This window comes from Corvus hawaiiensis, chromosome 2 (genome assembly GCF_020740725.1).
Source record: "Corvus hawaiiensis isolate bCorHaw1 chromosome 2, bCorHaw1.pri.cur, whole genome shotgun sequence".
NCBI classification, from domain to species: Eukaryota; Metazoa; Chordata; class Aves; order Passeriformes; family Corvidae; genus Corvus; species Corvus hawaiiensis.
Window position 1 is genome coordinate 116,685,065 of NC_063214.1, and position 21,629 is coordinate 116,706,693.

The 21,629-nt window shown below is 43.3% G+C and overlaps 2 protein-coding genes across 2 annotated transcripts in view; one reads left to right on the forward strand and one right to left on the reverse strand.

Annotated features, from left to right (window-relative positions):
- Positions 1–3,360, forward strand: part of LOC125318752 (amine oxidase [flavin-containing] A-like) — a 34,860-nt gene extending 31,500 nt beyond the window's left edge. The window contains exons 13-15 of the mRNA XM_048289686.1: positions 67–178; positions 1,498–1,560; positions 2,031–3,360. Of these exons, the coding sequence (XP_048145643.1) occupies positions 67–178; positions 1,498–1,560; positions 2,031–2,186 (331 nt within the window). The 3' untranslated portion in view covers positions 2,187–3,360. The remainder of the gene's footprint in view (positions 1–66; positions 179–1,497; positions 1,561–2,030) is intronic.
- A 9,149-nt stretch (positions 3,361–12,509) lies between these two features.
- Positions 12,510–21,629, reverse strand: part of LOC125318763 (amine oxidase [flavin-containing] B-like) — a 52,990-nt gene continuing 43,870 nt past the window's right edge. Inside the window, exons 11-16 of the mRNA XM_048289698.1 lie at positions 21,110–21,167; positions 20,103–20,200; positions 18,927–19,038; positions 17,273–17,335; positions 16,705–16,860; positions 12,510–14,034 (exon numbers count right to left, since the gene is read on the reverse strand). Coding sequence (XP_048145655.1) covers positions 16,711–16,860; positions 17,273–17,335; positions 18,927–19,038; positions 20,103–20,200; positions 21,110–21,167 — 481 coding nt within the window. The 3' untranslated portion in view covers positions 12,510–14,034; positions 16,705–16,710. The remainder of the gene's footprint in view (positions 14,035–16,704; positions 16,861–17,272; positions 17,336–18,926; positions 19,039–20,102; positions 20,201–21,109; positions 21,168–21,629) is intronic.

The window sequence follows — 21,629 nt, forward strand, 5'->3', positions numbered from 1 at the left end:
ATTGCTTTTAGAAGGATCATCGCCTTCCTGTCACTTGTCATCTGACATTCTCCACTTGTTTTGAAGGATCATTCGCCACCCTGTTGACAGAATCTACTTTGCTGGCACGGAGACAGCAACCCAGTGGAGCGGATACATGGAGGGGGCCGTGCAGGCGGGAGAGAGAGCAGCCAGAGAGGTACAGACCGTTGCTCTGCTTTCAACATCTCTATCAAAAGGCTAGAAAGGATTAAGTACAGCTTGGAGGGTCTGATTTTGTGCAAAGGCTCCTAGAATTGCCAGGGAGGGATCCCATAAAACAGCAGGAACCAAAGTATTTTTATTTTTTTAAACTTGCTTAGTTTGTTATTGAATAAAGTGAAGCCAAGAATCTCAACCAAATCAGAATATTACTGCACTGGAGACTTAAAATAAAGTTTATGCCACGTACTGCATGTCTAGAGGAAAAAAACCCCCAACCTGATGCTGCTTGTAGATATACTACCTCAATTTCTAACAGATTAATCACTGCGTGTTTTAAAACTACTCTAAGTCATTTCAAATGCTCACAGCTATTTCCTGTACAGCAATCTGGAAATCTGAACATTGTTCTTGTGTTTGATCTATCCCTTCTGCTTCTCCTTTTACAAGACAGTCCTGTTAGCTGAGCTTTATGAATTTGTAATGTGCAGCTCTGATAATGTCTAAATCTCCTCAGAAGGACACACATTGGGCTGGGCTCCCAGTCACAGTGAAATCCCTTTACAACAATCTAGGGGGAGGGGAAAAAAGCATGAAAGGGTGCACATTACAGTTACAACTGCTGCATGGCAAAGCCACAGAGTTGTTACTTAGGGAAAATCAGTCTTTTACTTCCATTTGGCACAATGTCATATTCACCTTATAATCCTTATTACTTGCTTTGTTTCAAGTCACCTAATATCTCTTTTCTCCATGCCTGTGAGCAGTAGTTACAGAGACAGTTAGCTGTCTCTTCTGGAGGCATTCTTTTGGCCCCTGGAACCTCCATGATTGTTACAATCAGTTTATTCTCAAGAAAAATCCTTGATGAGCTTTGTACTGCCTGAATAGGCGAGGGATGACTGCATAATTCTGTGCTGTGAGAGCCTCAGGATTGTATCTTTCCTGTTTCTATATCCCAGCAGCATCACTCCTAACAGGTTTTGTGTCCCAAGTGCGTGGCAGTAACCTCACCTTGGTATTTCTCAAACTGCCTTGAGAAAAAGCATTTTTACTTTTATTTAGGAAAAAAAACCCAACAAAACAAAACAAAAAAAAAACATAACTAAAAATCCCCCCCCAAAAAATATTTAGAGAAGCTCTAGTAGAAATCACTGTATTTTCTGGTTCAAAATTTTCTGGTTCAAGAGACTTTCAACTACTCACAGTTAGGCTTTTTATCAATGTCACCTTGCTCTGATTTCCTCTGTTTTTCCAAAACTGGAAGTAGTGTGGGTTATAATTTTTTCATGTGGTACAAACAATTTTTCCTTCCAGGTACTGCACAGTATGGGGAAGATCTCCAAGAGTGAAATTTGGGTGCCAGAGCCAGACTCAAAGGTAAGCCAGTCAGGCACACACCCCTCAGTCCCACGTGTCCCTATTTCAGTGATGCCTATGCACCCTGCTCCCAGGCAAGGCTTTGGTCACCTCACATGCTGATGGTATTAATTTTTGTGACTTGTCCAAGGAATATCATTACCCATGTCTGAAGGGTGGATGGCTAAGAGCCAAGGACAATGATCTCAGGGCCTGGGGGACTGAAAAATGCAGCCTGATTCTGCCCAGTCCCAGGCCATGGTTTAAAGCCAAATATAACCTCCTTCCAATCACAAGTAACTCCATCTTCACTGTCCTGTGGCTGTTCAGGATGACAGAAAATACTTCTCACAGCCATGACTCTTCTTCCCTGCATAATCCAGCCCTTGGGAAAAACCTGTGACATCCCCAGCCTCGTGGGGGACGTTTGCCACCTCCCTGCTCACGTGGTGAGGAGGGACCCTGCAGTTACCATCTCCTCTCTCCCCCAGGATGTCCCAGCCCGACCATTCACCACCACCTTCTGGGAGAGGAACCTGCCCTCAGCGCCGGGGCTGCTGTGCCTGCTGAGCTGCACCCTGTGTCTCACCTCTGTGGCTGCTGCAGGGCTCTTTGCCTGTAAAAAGGGACTTGTCGCTCGAAATTAGTGGGGACCACACGCCCAGTGGAAGCTGCATATCCCCTCTCCTTCCCTTTTACCAGATGAGTGTTATTTGGAGAAAAGTGGCATGGACAGCTGGAAAGAGCATAAGTTATTCTCCTTGTGATTTTTCTTTTTAGTCCCATAATTAATGCATCAAATCTACTGCAGTTGCTACCAGCTAAACAGAAATAAGTCAACTGTGGGGGCATTTTTCAGATTTGCCTTATTCTTGTCCATTTGTTTTTGATTGGACATGGTAATATCAGTATATATCAGTAATATCAGAATATATTCCTAATAAAGGCAAGGCAAAATGCAGATCACACCTTTTCTGAGTTGCAAAGAGGTCTCGGAGAATGCTTTTGTTTCCACTCAGTGTTTTATTTTTCTCCACATGAGATAGTAAATGCCCTCATGCATTCACCTCAGTCAGCAGCTCAGAACATCCGAGGTTATTCCCATAACGTGCCTGCTGCATAGAAGAGATTAGCATGCCAATCAGTCATAGAATTGCCAAATTAATTTTCAAATGAATTTGATTAATTATTAATCATTGCAACGTGAAACTTAACCCGAGCTGGATGAAAGGAGGGAATTAGCACGAAGCACAGCACTGAACAGAGAGAGAGGAGGCGTGGGTGGACTTTATTCTGCCCACTGCCAAGGAAACATCTGTGCACATCTGCTCTGCGGGGTGCCTGCCCCGAGAGCACCCATCCAGCCCAGCCTTGTGCTGTGCAGCACAGTGAAATGAATTAGCAAAGTTAAATCCCCCCAGCTTGCAGCAGGTGGTGGCTGTTATTTTCCAAATAACAGCCAGCAGCTTCCTGGCTCCCTGTCAATTCGCTGCCCCTCATTTCACTCCTAATCCGTAGCCCCTTCTTCCAATAAGGAGAAATGTATTTGAGGCTCGAATTACTGCCTTGTAAATTACAGTAATTGGATGCATCTGCCTGTGCTGCTCTTATTATGTACATGATACACTTAAAATAATCACTTTAGTGTTTTACTGAAGTCAGGAATGTATGTTTCACAATGTACCATCATTATGTGGTCTTTTTGCTATGAATTTTGAGCATTGTACTTGTCCATGAACTCAACTGTTGTTCAACATGGGTGAAATGTGCCTTTCAATAGTTCTGAAACCTTGATCTTCTTATAAACTTTTCTTCAGATTCTTTCTTGCTTGGTTTTTTGTGAGTTACATGAATTGCTGATTGACTCGAGGGCTCCCTGCTGAATGTCTCTCCCCAGCTCCAGCCATTACTGAGCAGGGATTCCTGTGCCCAAGGACTAGCCCATGCATGCAGCTTGGCACAGCCACGGTGTCTCCTCAGGGAGGGAGGACAGGCTTGCTACTGCTGAGCCTTTTGTGGTGTGAAACAGTTCTACACCACTGCATGCTTCCTCCAGGGGGATATTTCCACCACCTGAAAAACACTGCCCATATTTGTTCAAAAATAATTTATCCATAGGTGTATTTGTAGCAATCAGAGCCATTCATTTTCAGGCTTACTTTAAACTTGACATCAGAACTTCTGTGTGCACATAGAAAGGGACCCCAAATCATCTGGAATACACTCATGAGCCAGCACTGTCCAGCTTCACTTTTCACCTTATTCACGCACATTTATATTGCAATTAGTTTGGGGTTTGGAATACCAGTTCAATTCAGCTGAACTCATCTCAAACTGTTAAACAGGGCCAGGTACAATGTTCTCCCCTTCCCAGGGAAAGGCACATCTCACCACCATGGGATTGGCAGGCGGCAAGTGAAATGAGAGAGATTGATTAAAATTGGCATTTCTGAAACTCCTGCAGCTCCCAGGCACCAGGCCGCTGCCGAGAAAGGGCAGCATTAGTCAGAGATTATAGACCCGTTCCCATCCTGCTTTAATGCCCTTTCTGACAATCAGACCAATTCCCCTGTTTAAACATTAAACATTTAGCTTAAATATTAAACAGCCAGGCATCTTTCTTAAACCAATTTTGAAACAGAATGGAACCGAGTTTATCACTACTGACAACTCCTCAAGTGAGCTGCTGCTGTGGTATTAAAGCCATGAGGATGAAGCACCAGGGAAACACCTCTTTCTTCTGGGAACCAAGCAGAGTCCTCACCCAGGCTGGGGAGTGGGAAAGCCTTAGGACACCTTCCCTAACCAGGAGTGCTCAGTGCCCCAGGTTTCGGAGGAAGAGCCCTGCACTCCCTTGGCAGAAGTGGAAATGTTCTGTCCTCTCCTAAGTGAAGGGTGGGATGGGAGAGGTAAAATTCTACACCATCAGCACCAGTGTGGGAAGTAAATTGCAATTCCCTGGAAAATGGGAAAACATTAGGTGAAAGGGCTGCTGGAAGTAAAACAAAGACCAGAGCAAGCACTGGCAGAAGGAGTAGCAGAGGGGAAAGAGAGAGAAAAGACCCTAACCCTCCACAGTAGCAGTGAAATAAGAAGCACCACAGAGCATATAGATCAGGCGGTCCAAAATAAGCAAGCAGGGATGACACATGTGAGAAAATCTGCCTCTTTTTAATCAAGTTGCTGGGTTTGCTTACAGACAGCATAGCAGCTTTGCCCAAGCCCTGGGGATGGAAGAACACTCCTTTGAGACTCTCCTGCTTCCCACCTCCTTTCTGGCCCACTCCCCTTGGCTGCAGCTCCTGCCTGTAAAGGGTGACATGCTTGGTCCCTCTCTTGCTGCCATCAACCAGCCCATGGGGACAGGGACGCTGAAACGGGATGGGCTGCTGGGTCAGCAGGAGCTGGACAGGCAGGAGGGGCAGGAGGAGAGCCACTGGCTTGATTTTAGCACCATCAGCCCAGCGAGGCTTTCCTTCCCTCGTTACCTGCCCAGCCCACAACCTCCTGACACAGGAACTGACAACCCAAACCTCTCTGGTTGGAAACCCACTATGTGACAGGTCTGGGAAGGGGCCACCACCCCAAGGAAGCTGTGCCAGGTCGCAGGGGCTCCATGTTGTGGAGCAGTGAACATGGATGTTCCCCAGGGCAGGCAGTGGCCCTCCAGTTGTCCTCCTTGTGCAGGACAAGGGGGAGGTCTGACAACACACACAGTTTACTAAAAAGGTACATGCAGCCTCGAAATGGTGAGGGACAGGGTGCCCAGAGAACTCAGGCATGTCCCATCCCTGGAAGTGTTCAAGGTTTTCTGGATGGAGCTCCGAGAACTTGTTTTTGTCAAACAGGGATTGGAATGAGATGATCTTTGAGGTCCCTTCCAACCCAAAGCATTCTATTACTCTATGAAAATCCACTCTGGGGAAGCAAGAAGTTGCTGCCTTCCCTTGGTCTCTTTGTTAGTCCTTCAACAGCAGTACTTTTCAACTCACATTTCATTCAGCCCCCAGGTTCACACTTGATCTCTTTTCCCAGGATCAAACATATCCCCCAACTACTGGCAAAATTAGCTTTATATATTAGAATAAAAATATCACCCAGGGTGATGTGCCAACATTGCACAGTCTGGCACATCTAAACATACAGGTTTTCCACCTGGATTCCCATGTCCCACTGATCAGGTTCTGATGCCTGACAACAAGGGTTTTCCCCAGCCAAAAACCACGCCAGGATCAAGCTGGGGACTGGTTTTATGCTCTCCGCACAGAGTTCAGCTCCCAGCTCCAAAAATAGAAAAATAGACAAACCAGAGGGTCCTCTTCTGTGGAAATGTGGCCATAGTGGGTTCTCTTCCTCGTGGGCTGTTTGTCCCCTGCAGCAATTGCTTTTCACACACACAGAGAGAAAGGAAATTTCGTCTTGGTGAAAATCCAGGAGGAGAAATCAAATGTGCTCTTTGTGAGTGAACTGTAACTTTTTCTTTTCCCACTCAGCTCCTGCACTTGGCAACAAATGCTTTGGGCTCCAGCTGCAATTCCTATTTTGCTCTTTATTTGTAGCACTTGGCTTTCCAGTTTCTGTTCCCTGTTTCTTGCTCTCTTTGTTTTGTTTTTTTTGACTCATCTTACATAACAGAGACAGAATAACCCAGGACACATAGAAGGAACAGGGAAAAAGTTTCCCAAGTGAGAGCCCATTGCTGATGATAGGAGAGGGAAGCTTTAGCAGAGTGGTGCTGGCACCTTGCTGGGTGCCAAAGGAGGTCAGCAGTGCCTTCAAGCCACACATCTCTTCTTCCAGAGTCCCAGGGGTGTGGTGATCCCTGGCCTATAATGAACAGATCCAACAGAGGCATGAATTTGCACGGCCTATGACCTTACCAAACACAAGAGAATATAAGACAGATGCCCTTTGCCATCTGTGTCTTCCCACGGTTGTTCTTTATGAAATGTGCCTGACACTCACAGTACAAGAGGACAGCTGCCACTTGAGATGGGGTTGAAAATGAAGCAAAGGATGTAATTAGTGCTTGTGTTGGCATTTGGACTTCCATGGCCAGTCCATTCACTTGAAAACTCCTTGGATTATAGCCTGAGTCCCATCATTTTCATCAAAACCTTGGTTAAATGCAGGACACCTGGCTGAATTCCAAAAGGCAGAGGCTAGCATTTGAGGAGGACTTCTATCAGCAGACACCAGCTGCAGACAGCTGAGCTGAAGCCCGGCCAGCTCAGCAGCATGGCACAGCAGGGCTCAATGCTGAAATAAAGGCTGTCATCTTCTGGGCTACCTCATAGCAGTATTTTATCACCTCACAAAAAAAAATGTGGCAGAAGCTTAACGCTTTGGTTTGCAGAAAGGTCTCTGTGGGTATTTCTGGGCTGGTGCTTAACATTCCTGCCAGCTACCCAAAATATTGATCTCTGTAAGGAAAGCACACTAAAGGAAAGGATGTAAGTCCCCAGCTTTCAGCATCACTCCTCACCCATCTCCAAGCTCTGATGTGCCACAGTGGAGGAAGCAGAGAAAGGCAGGCTCCATCCCTGTGGCCTCTGCCTCCTGGCTTTGGCCAGTCCCTGGCAGAAATCAGGGCAGTGAAATGGCTGAGGCACCACCCCTCTGCCAGCATTGCAAAACTTCCTGCAAAGGGCAGCTCAAGTCCCTTCTCCTGCTTGGCAGCATAAAGGAGCTGGAACAAAAGCGTGAGCACAGATCCTAAATGCACCTGGACACTCCCCTCCTCCAAGAAGGGGGTTTCTGTGGGGGCAATTTTCTTGGCAGAGATGGATAGAGGTGCTGGCTCAAATATGCACACTATGAAAAATTGTTCTGGCCAAACTCCATCTCACAAAGAATTATTGGGAAATAATATGGTTTCTAATTTAGTTAAATATTCTTGTTCCACTTTGGACTGAATTGGCAAGTGGAGGCTGGAGTAATGTCTTCCCTTGATTTTGATTAACTACAAGCATGCATTTCAATTGTTTAAGATAATGACTACACAGCCCAATGGGACACCTCCCTGCCTCAGACCTGGAATAGAAGTTTCCACATCTGAAATTATAATGTAATTTCTGCTAAATGCAACACTGCTGTGCAAAGTGTTTTCTTACAGCTTGGAGCGTATGCAAATTGCGCACAGCCTGAGGGCTGACAAGGATGCCTCAGTGCATTATTGATATGTTTCCTTTTCCCTGCTCCTTCCCAGCCAAGCACTAGAGCATATTCGAGTGCAGTGTTGAATCCCATTAGACAGAGGGGCAGGAGCAAACAGAGCCACTTGAGAAACCAAATCATCCAAAGGCTGGTGTTTCTGCTGGGTACCATTTCCTCAAGTGCTTCTTGGAGTCTCTGCTGCTGCAGGGAAATGGCACTCAGAGACACTCCCTCTCTCAAAGATACCACTGAAGTTCAATGACATTATGCCCTTGGGCAGATGGGGCTGGTCTGTGTTTGCTCAGCCCCTTTCTGCTGCAGGTCGGATGAATGGATCACTTTGATTTGGATGAGGCTTTTTCTCCCCCACAAAGCTGGAGGGATGGTGGGAAGGAGTCTACAGAGCCTGTAGATGTCAGAGTAAATGGAGCTGGATGGATATGGATTATTTTGTTAGGGCCGTCCTGCTAAGAAAGGATTAGAAACATTGCTATCAGAAAATTCACTGTGCACCCAGCAAAAGCCAGCCCTGGAAGAAAGCTAATACCCTTTGCTTCTAAATTAGAAACAGTATCTCACCTTCTGTCAAAACACAGAGTGAGACCAGCTTGGACTCAAACCAACTTGGTTTGCCTCTTTCAGCAGTGCCAGGAAGAATGGAAAACTGGGATGGGCCAGCATGGCACTGGGTACAGTCCCAGTGGATGAGACCATGTGTGTGTCACAGGTGTTTTGACAACAGGAAAGACATGGACCTGTTGGAGTGGGTCCAGAGGAGGGTCACTGAGCTGATCTCAGCACTGGAGCACCTCTCCTACAACAACAGGTTGAGAGAGTCGGGGCTGTTCAGCCTGGGGAAGAGAAGGCTCTGGGGAGATCTCAGAGAACCTTCCAGTACCTAAAAGGGTTGGAGAGGGACTTTTTAGGAGGGCTTGTTGTAATAGAACAAAGGAGTTAAAACTAAAAGAAGATAGATTTAGACTAGATATAAGGGGAAACAATGGAACAGGTTGCCCAAAGAAGTTGGGGATGCCCCATTCCTGGAAATATTCAAGACCAGTTTGGATGGGCCTCTGAGCACCATGGTCTAGTTGAAGATGTCCCTGCCCATGGCAAGGGGTTTGGACTAGATGATGTAGAAAGATCCCCTTTCTAGATCCCCTCCAACCCAAACTATTCTATGATTTTTTTTTTTATTATTTTTTGAGCTTTTTCTAGCCTAGCTTCAGAATAGCTTCTTGCTACCGACTGTACAAATCATGCACACTAAAATCAACTTACAAAGCCTCTTAGTCAGGTGTATTTTTTTACAGCTTATCTTGGCACTCAGCTGCTAACTGAAGGCTTTTCTAGCAAACACTGTTAATATTATGACTAGACTATCATGGCTCTGTTTCCAATGACAAACAAAATTCATCTATATCCTGCCTGGCTAAAGGACAGCTGTGTATTAACATATTAAATGTGCAGCTACCTATTAACACGCAACACATTAACTTGCAATGTGTTAGATCCACAGAGCCCACATCATTCCTGTTGGCATTTCTTCAAAACTAAATGCCCCAAGAAGTACCTAATTGCCATCAGCAGTCGGTGGGAGTAGAACCTCCCCAGTTTGGTACCCAAAGAGCATCTGTGCCACCAGGCAGGGCTGGTTTAGGACACACATTCCGTCGGGCCTCCGGAAGAGGTGCCTCCTTTTGGGGCAGCAGCTGGAGGCTGAGCAATGTGTCTTCAAATGTCTGAGAGGCACAAGGCTTTGGCTCATGAATTGCTCTCTAGGTGGGTAAATATGTGCTCTTTGCAGAAAAAGTGAGATGCAAGTAAATTCCATCTGATAACTGAATTTAAAAACCCATCCATCCCTCCTGCCTGGACACAGAGAGAGAAGGACATGTCTGTAGGAGTCCTACAGTACCTGCATGGGTTAAAATGAGGAGTCCCCCTCCACACCCACACCACAGAGCAGGACCAACCTGAAGAAAATGTCTTGTTTCCAGCAGATACCAAACTGTACCTTGGTTCTACCATCTGAGGTCACTTTTACCTATCATTCTTGCATGTTTTGTTTTTTTTCTTCTGAGGCAATTCCACAGGCTCAGGGGGAATTTATCCTGTCTTGAGCCAAAAGGCAAAACTCATCAGTCCCTCCAACATTTTGGGATTTGCTCCAGATGAGCAATTGATATAATTACACAAGACAAGAGATAAAAATGATCCTCAGCTCTCATAGTAGCAGTGAGTTTTGCATGATTTAGCCAAATAATTTGCACACACATCCTATCCTCTTCTGAACAATGAGTGGGATTTCTAATTGGTTTCTTGGGAAATCATATTTGTATTTTCTATAGATGTTAAACAAAATAGATTTCTTCTGTATTAATCTGTCCACATTAATTTTCTGTACTCTGGACTGATGGAAATAATGAAGTGCCCCTTGGCTGACACAGTCTCTTAGAAATGCACACTGAAAGCTTTGTAAATAACTAAATTAATAACAATACCATTTCAGTTGTGTCCTCTGGGATTCTCCAGGATATGTCTGAACAAAGGATTGAAGAAGGTAGGTCAAATCTGACTCCACTTTCCACCCCTCACCCGTGTAAATCATATATTTAAGCATTTAAGAATTATCATTAAAATCCATATCTATCACACAATCTGCACTCACATCAACAAAACCAACCAAACAAAGCAAGACAAAAATTCCCTACACAAAAATCAAAGTAACTCCGTCACAACACAGAGCAAAAATGGGAAATTTACACAAAATCTACCCCTTGTCCCTTCACCATAATTACAACAAAAATTCCCCACAACCATTCTACTCTCTAACACTGTTCAGTTCATGTTTTGCCCAACCTTTCCCAATTACCATCCTTATCTCAAAATCCTCATGATCCTGGGTTTCAACCCCAAAAAGGCTGTGAGGGGTTGACCCTGGCTGGATGCCAGGCATCCACCAAAGTCACTCTGTCACTCCCCTCCTCAGCTGGACAGGAGAGAGAAAATACAACAAAGGGTTCATGAGTCCAGATAAGGACAGGGAGAGATCTCTCACCAAAAACCATCACAGGCAAAACAGACTCAGCTTGGGGATATTAATTGTATTTATTAGTAACAAAATCAGAGCAGGATAAAGAGAAGTAAAAATAAATTGTAAAAACAACTTCCTCCCACCCCTCCCTCCTTCCCAGCTCTTCCTCCTCCCCCCCAGTGTCACAGGGAGATGGGGAATGGGGGTTATGGTCAGTGCATCACACGCTGTTTCTGCCACTGCTCAGGGAGAGGAGTCCTTCCCCTGCTCCAGTGTGGGATCCCTCCCAGGGGAGACACTGCTCCATGAACTTCTCCAATGTCAGTCCATCCCATGTGTTCTCCACAGATCACTCCAGTGTGGGTTATTCTTCCCTGGGGTCAGTCCTTCAGGCACAGCCTGCTCCAGCCTGGGTCCCCCACAGGGTCACAGGTCCTACCAGGAAACCTGTTCCAGGGTGGGCTCCTCTCTCCATGGGTCTGCAGGTCCCTGCCAGGACCCTGCTTCAGCGCAGGCTTCCCACAGGGTCACAACCTCCTCTCAGCATCCCCCTGCTCTGGTGTGGGTTCCTCCACAGGCTGCAGGTGGATCTCTGCATCTCTGTGCCCTCCATGGGCTGCAGGGGTGCAGCTGCCTCACCACGGTCTCACCAGGGGCTGCAGGGGAATCTCAGCTCCGGCACCTGGAGCAGCTCCTGCCCCTCCTTCTGCACTGACCTTGGTGTCTGCAGGGCTGCTCCTCTCACATATTCTCACCTTGCTCTTCTCTGGCTGCAATTACATCTGCACAATAACTTTTTTCCCTTCTTGAATTTGTTATCACAGAGGTGTCACCACCATTTCTGACTGGCCCAGCCGTGCCCAGCAGTGAGTCTGTCCTGGAGCTGTCAGGGATTGGCTCTGCTGAACACAGGGGAAGCTTCCAGCAGCTTCTCACAGAAACCACCCCTGTAGCACCAAAATTGGCAGCACTCCTCTACCAAAATCAGGCCATGCAAACCCAGTACAGCAGCAATGTTTTAGAGTCATAACCACTCGCTGGCTGCTTTGAGGGCTGTGAAATGCATTGCTGGTTCTGACACATTTCTTAGGGGACAGATGCTTTATAGAGCGTGTGAAGGATTAGTTGTGGGTATTTGCTTTCATTGTATTTGTGCTCCTTTGTAACTTGTAATGCTGAAAGTTAAGCCTATACAAAGAGCACTGCACACTTTAGATGGTTTTCACATGGATGGTTACACTTTCTCCAGTATTCACGGCCAACAGTTTTGTGCAACACAGGTCCCTTCCCAGGAGCAAATTTGTTCTTCAGTTGCATTATCTTGCTAGCACTGACACTGAGCCAGTGGGTGAAATTAAGAGATTTTCGTCTCCCTTTTCTTCCAGGGTTTTTATGTTTACATCCCACAGGATTTGGTATAAGGTCTGCTTCTTATGTTCAGTTTGAGCCACTTGCCCTACCGTAATAAAAACTAATTCTTAAGTGTAAGACAGTCAGTCATCTATACTACTACCAATTGTGGTTTGATTTTTTTTTAATTGTGTATTGGAGGGGTTGACTGGGATTTTTTGCACTGTTTCGGGAGGTTGCTTGAGTGGTTTTGTGTTATATTTTCTTTTATCCTCTCCTTTTCTTTACAGAGCTTTCTTTACTAAGAAAAGCTGAAGTTATCTCACAGGTTTCAGTATGAAATACAAAATGCTCTGTCAGTTAAGTAATACCACTACAACCAAGTCAAAAGGGGCTTCCATGAAAGAAAAACCTCAAACAACACATGTGACATGACAATATTTATTGATTCTAATTAAGGTTAAAAAAATTTCACAGCTGTCAGATAAAAATATCTGCAGAGCCTATTGAAAAGGGAGCTGAAGAAGGAAACCAAGGGAGACAGTCACCACAGAGGCACTTTAGAAAATGCTACGGTTATAAAAGGCACAAATTCATCACACACACAGCATATATATTCCTGCAAAGTGAAGTCACTCTTTTTTTTTTTTCCCAAAACACAGAGGCAGGCACCACTGAGCACTGACCTGCACATGAGCACAGCAGACACGCTATAAGCGGCAGTCTATGACAACGCCTAAACGAATTCACTGGAGAGACACTTAGAAAGCAAGGCTGCTTTGGCTGTCTCATTTTTACAACCTGTTCTTCAACAGAAGGAAGATCAAGGTGATCTTAAGGTGGTGGAGATGGGAGAGGGAATGTTAGTTCATTTGAACACAGGTCAGGTTTATTTGTGAGCATTTGTAATCTGTGATTTGACGGGGTTTGCTTCTTGCCCAAGTGGCAGATCTGCAACTTAATCTTGACTCCCTAGTACTTCTGGGGGTCATACAATTCCTTCTTCCTCAAAAATATTTCTTTTTCATGTCTCAAAAAAGGGGAAAAATCTTAAAATTTCTGCACATCTGTAAAGCCTACTTCAGTGAAACAACAGTCCCACTGTGGACACAGAAAGATTTCTTCAAGCCCCATAGCTTCTTGTCCAGGCCATGGGTTCCAGTGATGGATAATGCTCAGACATGTACTTAATTACTTGATTAATGTCTTCATATTGAGAGCAGATGTGCTATTTGGAATCAAGATCTGCACTGGGTAAAAAAATGCACAAATTAAAGGGAAGACAAGGGGGCTGCCTCAGGTTGTTCACATCCTTGTTATTGTTGAGTAGTTTACACAATTAGATTTCAAGTACTTTGGTTAACACAGATTTTTATGCCATGACCTGTCATTTCCTTGCAATGTACGGTGGCTATCAGGACAGAGTATAAGAAAGTAAATCTCTTTTTTTTTTTTTGTAAACTCTTAAGAGCATTACAAAATATGCATGGTAACACAGTTCAGTTCGTAAGAGACAAATACAATTATTTCCATAGTTGTTCCTATAGTACATTTTACAAAGCTGGTAAACTGTTGGAACTTTCATGATAGCAGTTGTCTCATCAAGTGTGTTAATAAATTGAGAATACAGCACAACTGGTTATCCATTAAAACAGACTTCATTCCTCTCTTCAAAGGGTTAGCATGAATTTTAGTTTCAAAAACATAAGCCAGTGCTAACAGTTCCCTCTACCCATAGGGAAGCAGCTTGATTCTCTACCTACATTTGTCAATTCACTCATCCTGCTGGCATCCACGTACACAAGGTGCCATGTATTCCTTTTGTGTTGAAAATGTTGAGAAAACAGCAGCAAATCCTTTTTTTAATCCCATAGTGGTGGTAAGGTCCACAGCACAATCATAGCAAGACACGGCTTTAAAGACAAAGAGAGCTTTCCTAAAGCTTTGGCAGTCTGAAAGGAAGAACACAGAGACTTTAGAGTGCTAATACAGATGTTACAATTCAGACCTCCCAGCTCCAACCAGATTTGATTAGAAAATTTCAGGGAATCCAAATTTAATTTGACATTCCAAGTCTCACCTACTTCAGTTGTGGCAGAATAAGATGAGAAATGCTTTGTGGGATTGCTTTATTTTTTTTTCCATTTTTTTTTTTCACTTTGAAATGAAGAATATAAAAGGTTTGTAAGTATAGAAACTTTTCAATATTTTTTTAATTGGTCAATCTCATGAAAAGGTTAGGTTATAAATCAGTTCAGTTCTAACTACCTAATTTCTGGTTTTGATTGGAATTTCTGCCCCTGTGGCACACAGCAAGATCTTGTTAAATGGGGAAAAACTTCTGCCAGATTCAGGAGTAAAGAAGAGAGAAATACATTTTGGATGTGAATAAAACTGATTTATCCTCATTAATTTCATGAATCTGCTCCTCTTTAGAGAATGTGGAGTATTTCTAGGGCAGAAGCAGGACCCGAATTCCAAACAGTTCTGGCAGAAAAATCATCTGCAAATGCAGTAGTTCTTTATATGTAAAGTATGTATTCACTGTCTAGCACTTACAAATATTGGGGCCAAGACTTTAAAAATGTCTTCCCAAATTTAGGTTCCTGTGTTTATTTCTGGCCTGAGAATTGTGTGAGTTGCAAAAACTCTGAACTTCCCATTCAGCTTTCAGTTCCTAATTCATTTAGTAAATAAATCACAGGGACAGAAAGCCATGTAGAAGCTCTCTGCAGTAGGCAAATGTCCCAGCAAATTAGAGCTCGATGTGATACAATGAGAGAGGCCATATGTACACTGCTGCACTCTTCTTCTGCCTTAAAGATCTTTATGCCTGAAAAGTTCCCCCATGCATTTTAAAAGGCTGTTATGAGGATATTCATTTGTGATAAAATCCAAGCTGCTGCTACAAGATGATGTTTAACTGGCACATCAAGTTAAAAAGAACAAAACCTAAGGGCCGGAAAGCGAGGTGCTGCTCACAAATATTACAGCTTTCCAAGCAGTTTGGTAAATTTCCATGGGACTATTTGGAGAACAAAGTACTGCTCTACACAAGCAAGATCAGATGCTAGCCAAAAAAGTCTGCCTGAGACTGGTGATACAGTTCCTCCACCTTCTGCTCGCACCAGTTGCTGGATTTATTATTATACTTCCTTCCATGGCTCTTTACTGCAATCCATTTTTTTTACATATAAATTGGTACTCAGTGAAGGGAGAAGTGCAGCAAACAGACTCTGAAAAATTCCAGACATCTCCAGCTTCATGTGCACCAGATCTTGTTCTCATCCATACCTATGTCTTCCTGTTTTGTCTTGTGCACAGGTAACACAGCAGAAATATCTAGAACAAGGTACCAACAGGCTGACAAGTAGGCACTGAGATCTTGGTGTGTGGATTTTTTTTTACTTCCCCCCCACCCCTGCATCCTGCCTTCTTTATATCTTCTTTTTCTCCACTGTTTGAACAGCACTAACCTGTGAAGGGCAGAAGCACTTGCATGTGACTCTCCTATCCACGGCTGTCTTTGAGCTCACTATCATTTAGATCATTAGTTACCAAAAGTGTATAATCAGTACAACACAGCACAGCAGGCAGAAGTGGAAGTGCTAATCCCATGAATATGGTTGTTAGGAGAGACCAAAGCTCTGGATCAGCAAATCTGTGCTCAGCATGAAGCAAGAGTTTGGGCGCAGATAAGTTGGTGGGTTTTGTTGGTGGTTTTTTTAGTTTTTTGTTTGTTTTGGGGGGGGTTTTGTCTTGGTTTTGGGGGTTTTTTTTGGGGGGGTGGGGTTTTTGTTTGTTTGGGTTTTTTGTTGTTATTGGGTGGGGGGTGCTGTTGTTGTTGTTGTTATATTTTGCTTGTTTAATGCTAACACTACATTTTCAAGCCCATTTTGCCCTACCAGGCAAGAGACAGCCTCAAGGCACCCACAGGGACAGACTGGACTGCACCACATGAGCTCTGCTGTGCCAGGCAGTCATGAACACAGCTGGGGAGCCTGAAATCAACCACACTGCCAAACACAGCAAAATATTGTCCTTTAACTCACTGTAGGACACATAAGCCACTGGAAATGCCAGCATCCTATGGCTGTACTTGCATAGTTCAGGTGGATAAATTCAGCCTGACTCGTCCCTTAGGTGCTCCCCGGGCTCTGGACATCTGGGTAAAAAATAAAAATACTAACAGTTTTTTACCAGTAATTTGCATGAACTATTTAATTATCCTGTAAGTTGTGGATTTCTTTTCTCAGTCTACCACACAGAAAGGCAGAAATCCTTTGTTTACAGCTAGAGATTTTGTTGTACAATACAAATAGGGCCTGTGGAGACTTGGAGTTCAGGGTCTGGTTCAGACGTAAGAGTAAAACCAACTAGAAACCTCAAGGTGATAACACCTGATACCTCAAAAATTCAACAACCAGTTACTGCTAGAAATAGGCCTGGACTCTAGGGGCTCTTTTTCAATATGGGTCCCCTTTCTATATTCCTTCCTTCCAACCTATTTCTCTACTGTTTTCACCTCTTCCTCAGATTTTGGAGACAGGAAAGTACATGACAAAAGAAAACCTCTGAATAAAAAAAGAAAATCCCTCAGTTGGGAGGCTTTGAGTTGGCACCTTTTTTCAGTTTCGAAGTCCCTTTTTGTAGGCAAATAACCCAGCTGCAGCCACAGAGGTGAAGAAAGTGGAAAATCCAATCAGCTTTAGCAGTCCTGGCACAGATGGCAAGTTCCTCTCCCAGAAGGTTGTAGTGATGGGCAAAGCTGGCACATCCTGTGGGGAGAGCATCCATTATCCACAGAACATCTCCACTGTGAGAGGCAGGATATAAATGGAGAGATTCTTGCAGCAGGAACAGAACTGGGTTGAAGCAGTTATATCTTATCAAGAAGCAGTATATCCAGATTTTTCTCTCGGTTAAAGGGAAGAACACACACATGGAAAGGATTCACAGCCCAGTTAAAAAGTGCAGCTCTTTCCAATCCTGCCTTACAGACTTGTCAGATGGGTGCCCTGAGTTTCTGTCCTCTTCCTTTTTTAGGGAAGGGCAATTTTGGTGAGTAAGGGAAAGTTTATTGTGGCTTTGATTTAGTGAACTTATATAAAAACAGCCAACAAAATTTTATCTCATCAGCAAAACAGCAGGAAAAAAAACCCAATCCATTTTATCTACATAAATACTTACAACTGATTCAGGTTCTGGCTTCCAAATTTCACTGTCTGGGATTTTCCTCATAGCAAACAGTATCTGAAAATAAGTAACACTCTCAATAAGTGCCATTGATTCTTCAGAATGGAAAAAAAAATCTGGCTTCAATTCTTGTTTATAAACGGCGTGATGACTGAGTGCATAAATCAAAATGTATTCAAATTTTAGAAGAAAACTCAACCTTTTACAACTCATTTCTGGGGAGGCCTGATATTTAATAAGACACTCCTCCTATTGGAACATAGAAACAGTAACAGAAAAATCTCTTTATGCTTAGTTAGTCCATGCAGGATATTGGAATTTGGCCAGTCCCACGGGAACAAGGTAATGTGATTATGACTAAGAGTTAAGCAGACACTCATGGCACAGTGAGGCATGAAGACACCAGCTACAAGGAGTAGCTTGTTTTGCAAATTTTATCATGATGTAGGAAGAGGAACAGCATCCTGGGAGTGATGACAGACCACTACTTCCAGACAAAGAAAAGCAAAACTAAAATGAAAACTTTCTCAATGGGAAAGTTACCAATTTAAAGTATCAAAGCTAGCAGAGATCAGAAGGATAGCAAAGGCTATTTGAAGTGATAGTCAGGGAAGATAGCAAGATTAGCTTCTTCTACAGTGAAATAAAATGGAGATGGTTATATTAATGTTTTTCCTATTCCAGGCACTTGTAGATTTAAGATTTAATATCTTTTACAATGGGCTTTTACTGTAGACAAGATTCATGGACCCTGTCAACCCTTCAATGCAGAAGAGTGAGAAGCACTAAATTTTCAACACATTTTCCTCTCTTAAGTAAATGAGGAAAGGAAAACATCAAAATTTTTACCAGTCAAGTGCACTTATCAGCTCTTCTGCTGACGCCTATGGAGGCTCTGCTGTAATGTCCTTAAATTAGAGAGGTCATGAGGCACTGCCTCTGGAGCCTTTCAGGAGCAGTTCAGGTATAACTTTCCCAAATGACAATTTAGGAACAGTTAATCCCTGTTTCTAGGGGCAGGGGTATGGGCTAGATGAACTCTCCACATCCCTTCCAGGACAATTTGTGTTCCATGACTGTAGCTTTTAGCCACAAGGTTCCCTTCACCTCAGAAAACAAAAATTAAATTTCTTTTGCTGTTCCCTAAACTGTAATGTTCCTGAAAATACTTGGGGAATTGGCATTTTCTCAGAAGAAAAATATCTAAGTCCTTGTTTAGTGACTTTATGTTAAGGCTGTCTCGATGGAATAGCACTACATTGGAAACACCGAGGAAGGGAGTGGCTTGGTGTGCAGAGCTGCAGGACTGAGCTGTTCCCATGCTCTAACAGCCAGGATCTCTCACTGTGATGATTAACACATTTGGGAGAAAAATTACTAGGGGAGAATTTGGCATTTCTGCAAAAGAAGAAAGAATTTAATCCTAGAAACAAGGGGAGAGTTGACAAAATAGCCAGAGCCCTTCCTAACATTCCAGATCTAAGTGCAAAACCTTTATCCTTTTTGAAGTCTGCCCCCTTTGCAGGGATTTGCATCAAGATGCAGAACACTCAAAGTTGTCAACACTCGGTTTTCATTTCCCCTCCAACCACAAGATCTTTCATTTTCCACAGGACATTTGACAGTGCTCCCTGAGCATCTTCTGTACCTCTCTGGCTGCTCTTTCTCCAGCCTGGACAGCCCCCTCCATGTATCCACTCCACTCTGTGGCTGTCTCTGTGCCAGCAAAATAGATCCTGCCAACAGGTTGCCGAATTATCCTGGAAGGGACCAAGCAAAAAGTCACGTCAGTGTCAGGAAAGAACTGAAATAGTTGGGTTAATGTTGGAATAAAGTGTTTTAAATGACAGCAGGAACTTGAAGATAATTGCACTGGGTGAGTGGAGCTGGAGGAGGAGTCTGGGTTGCATTTAACTTACTACAGTGAACACACATTTTCTAAATGTTTACACTGTTCATAGGTGAAAAGGACTAGTTTGAGATGAGACTTACACTACCTCACAATTCCAGCCTGTGGCATAAATACCAATGCCAGGCATTACTGGCACAGTGTAGTATTCTGAAATTGCTCCATAATATTTGAAGCAATAAGTAAATAAACAAAAAGCATTGTTTAAACTCTATTTTTTGCCAGAATCTGCAATAATTACCATTTTAATTACTTTAAATACTAAGGCCTCTGTAAGCTCTTTGTTACAACTGCTTTATTGCCCTAAGTTACTTTTAAATTGTAAGAACTTACGCTTCAAAAGTAGGGCTATTCCAGCACATTAAAACCTGTGTATCTAAATCCAGTCACCAGTCTGAAGTAAATCTTTCCCTTCTCAGTAAATCTTATTTTCATGCAAAAACTGAAGTGGGAGAGGACTGTATACAATGGCACACTGTATTAGGCTTTCACTGCTAAAGAGAAGGAATGGTCCAAAGAAATCTCTCATTACTATCAATGTTGGCAAGAATTAACTCTGTCAGTATTTTTAAAACATCACCTAAAGATGTGCTTGAAATGGTTACACTGATCTCAAATACCCAAAGCCTGTTTTGTAAGCAGACTGTGAAAGCTTCCCAGCTCCCTTCCCAGAACCTACTCAGCTGTACTCACCAAATAACAGGAGTGGATAAAAGGCCCTAATGATACTGTACTCATCCATCATAAAGCCCAATGGAGACAAGTGGAAGGTTGTATTGTCTGTTTAAAACATCCCCCAGTGATCTTAAAGGTGTAAAGCGAACAGTGACAGAGGATTTATGACCCTTTCTGAGGATATTTATTAACTTGGTCTTATCTTACCACTCCAAAGCCCACTATAAATAGGCACTGTACCTTCCATACTGAGTCATTACGCCTGGTGGGAAGTAGGCTGTGTAGCAGCCCCCAGAATACTGCTCTTCACACCAGTTCTTCTCTTCATAATGCACTGGCTGTAAAACAGAGATTAATTCACTCAAGGAAAGGACAGAGTCTCGAGGAAGTTAATAACAGAACTGAGGAGAGAGCAGAGAAGAACAGCTTATCATTTGTTGCATGTCAACGTGTGACAAAATGAGCACATTTAACAAGTCTCTTAATGCAACACAAACCCAACACAATAAGCCCTAATTTTTTAAAAATAGGAATACACTGTCTAAAAAACTGGTTAATCTGGCCATTGTAGAACACAATCCCCTTAATCTGTCAACATTAATTTATGCTTTGTGCACAAATTTATGCTTTGAGCCATGTAAAGCAAAATTAACCTCCGGTGTATACAGTTGTAATACTTGTAATGTGTACATTGGGTACAAACATACACTGTTAAAAGTGCAAAGTGTGGCACTTGTATGGTTCTGTGTTGAAAATCATGTGTTCTCCAGATTGGTGTCTACAATTTTTAACCTTGTAAAATTGTCCTTAGAAGTATAAGCAGTGTTAGTCCCATAATCTAAGTGTGAGATCACACCAACCCTAACAGTCATTTACCTTTACAGGGAAGAGAAGGCAAGGGGAAGGCAAAAGAAAAACAACCCAACATGTGCAGCAGTGGATCTTAACAACCAGTAAGAGAGAAGATACAGGATGGACAGAGGGGGAAAGTAAGCCTGTCACATGTGACAGCAGCTGAGCTTTAGGGTGGCAAGCACTGAAAACTCCACCCATGGAGCTGGACAAGAATATACTAACAACATCTTTTAATGTTTCATTAATGTTCATAAAGCTTGTTCTTATCCTCACTGTCAAATCCAGCCCAAGACTTGCCATAATCTTCTCTCCATTCCTCTACCGAGGGCAGCAAGTGCTCCCATAGCAGGTACCTTTTCCAAAGGTATCTTTTCCAGAGATTTTGTGCTTACATGTAAAGCTTCCTCTGATCCCAGAACCTTTGCATAGAGCTCACATAGCCTCATCTTCCTGCAAGAGAAAAGCAACAGAAGACTTCAGTGTGGGGGAAGAGAAAAAAAAAACACCTCTAATTTACTCTACTTCCAGGAGAACAAGTATTGTACCTGCTTGAATTTGAGGTTCCAGCTTCTTGGGATCTATCCTAATTCATCACCCTCTGGATCACTAGAAACAACCCAAGCTCCTGTGCTGCATAAATGCTGGTTTTCCAGCAGTTTCACAGGCTGTTCCCTTAAGATAACTCTAGCAGCCCAAACCCCAAAATTATCCAAATGTTCTCCAGGCTGTCAGGAAAGAAAGTAGTAAGGTAATGCACTTTTTTGTCTTGGCACATAGTCTAACTTAAGGTTTGTTCCTACTAAGATGCAGGTCTCGATATACTGTGGCTATGAGGGAATCAGTACTTTATTTCTGCATATATAAAATTTCCTCCTGTTTTAGTTTATGAGTCTACAAATCATTGAATATAGT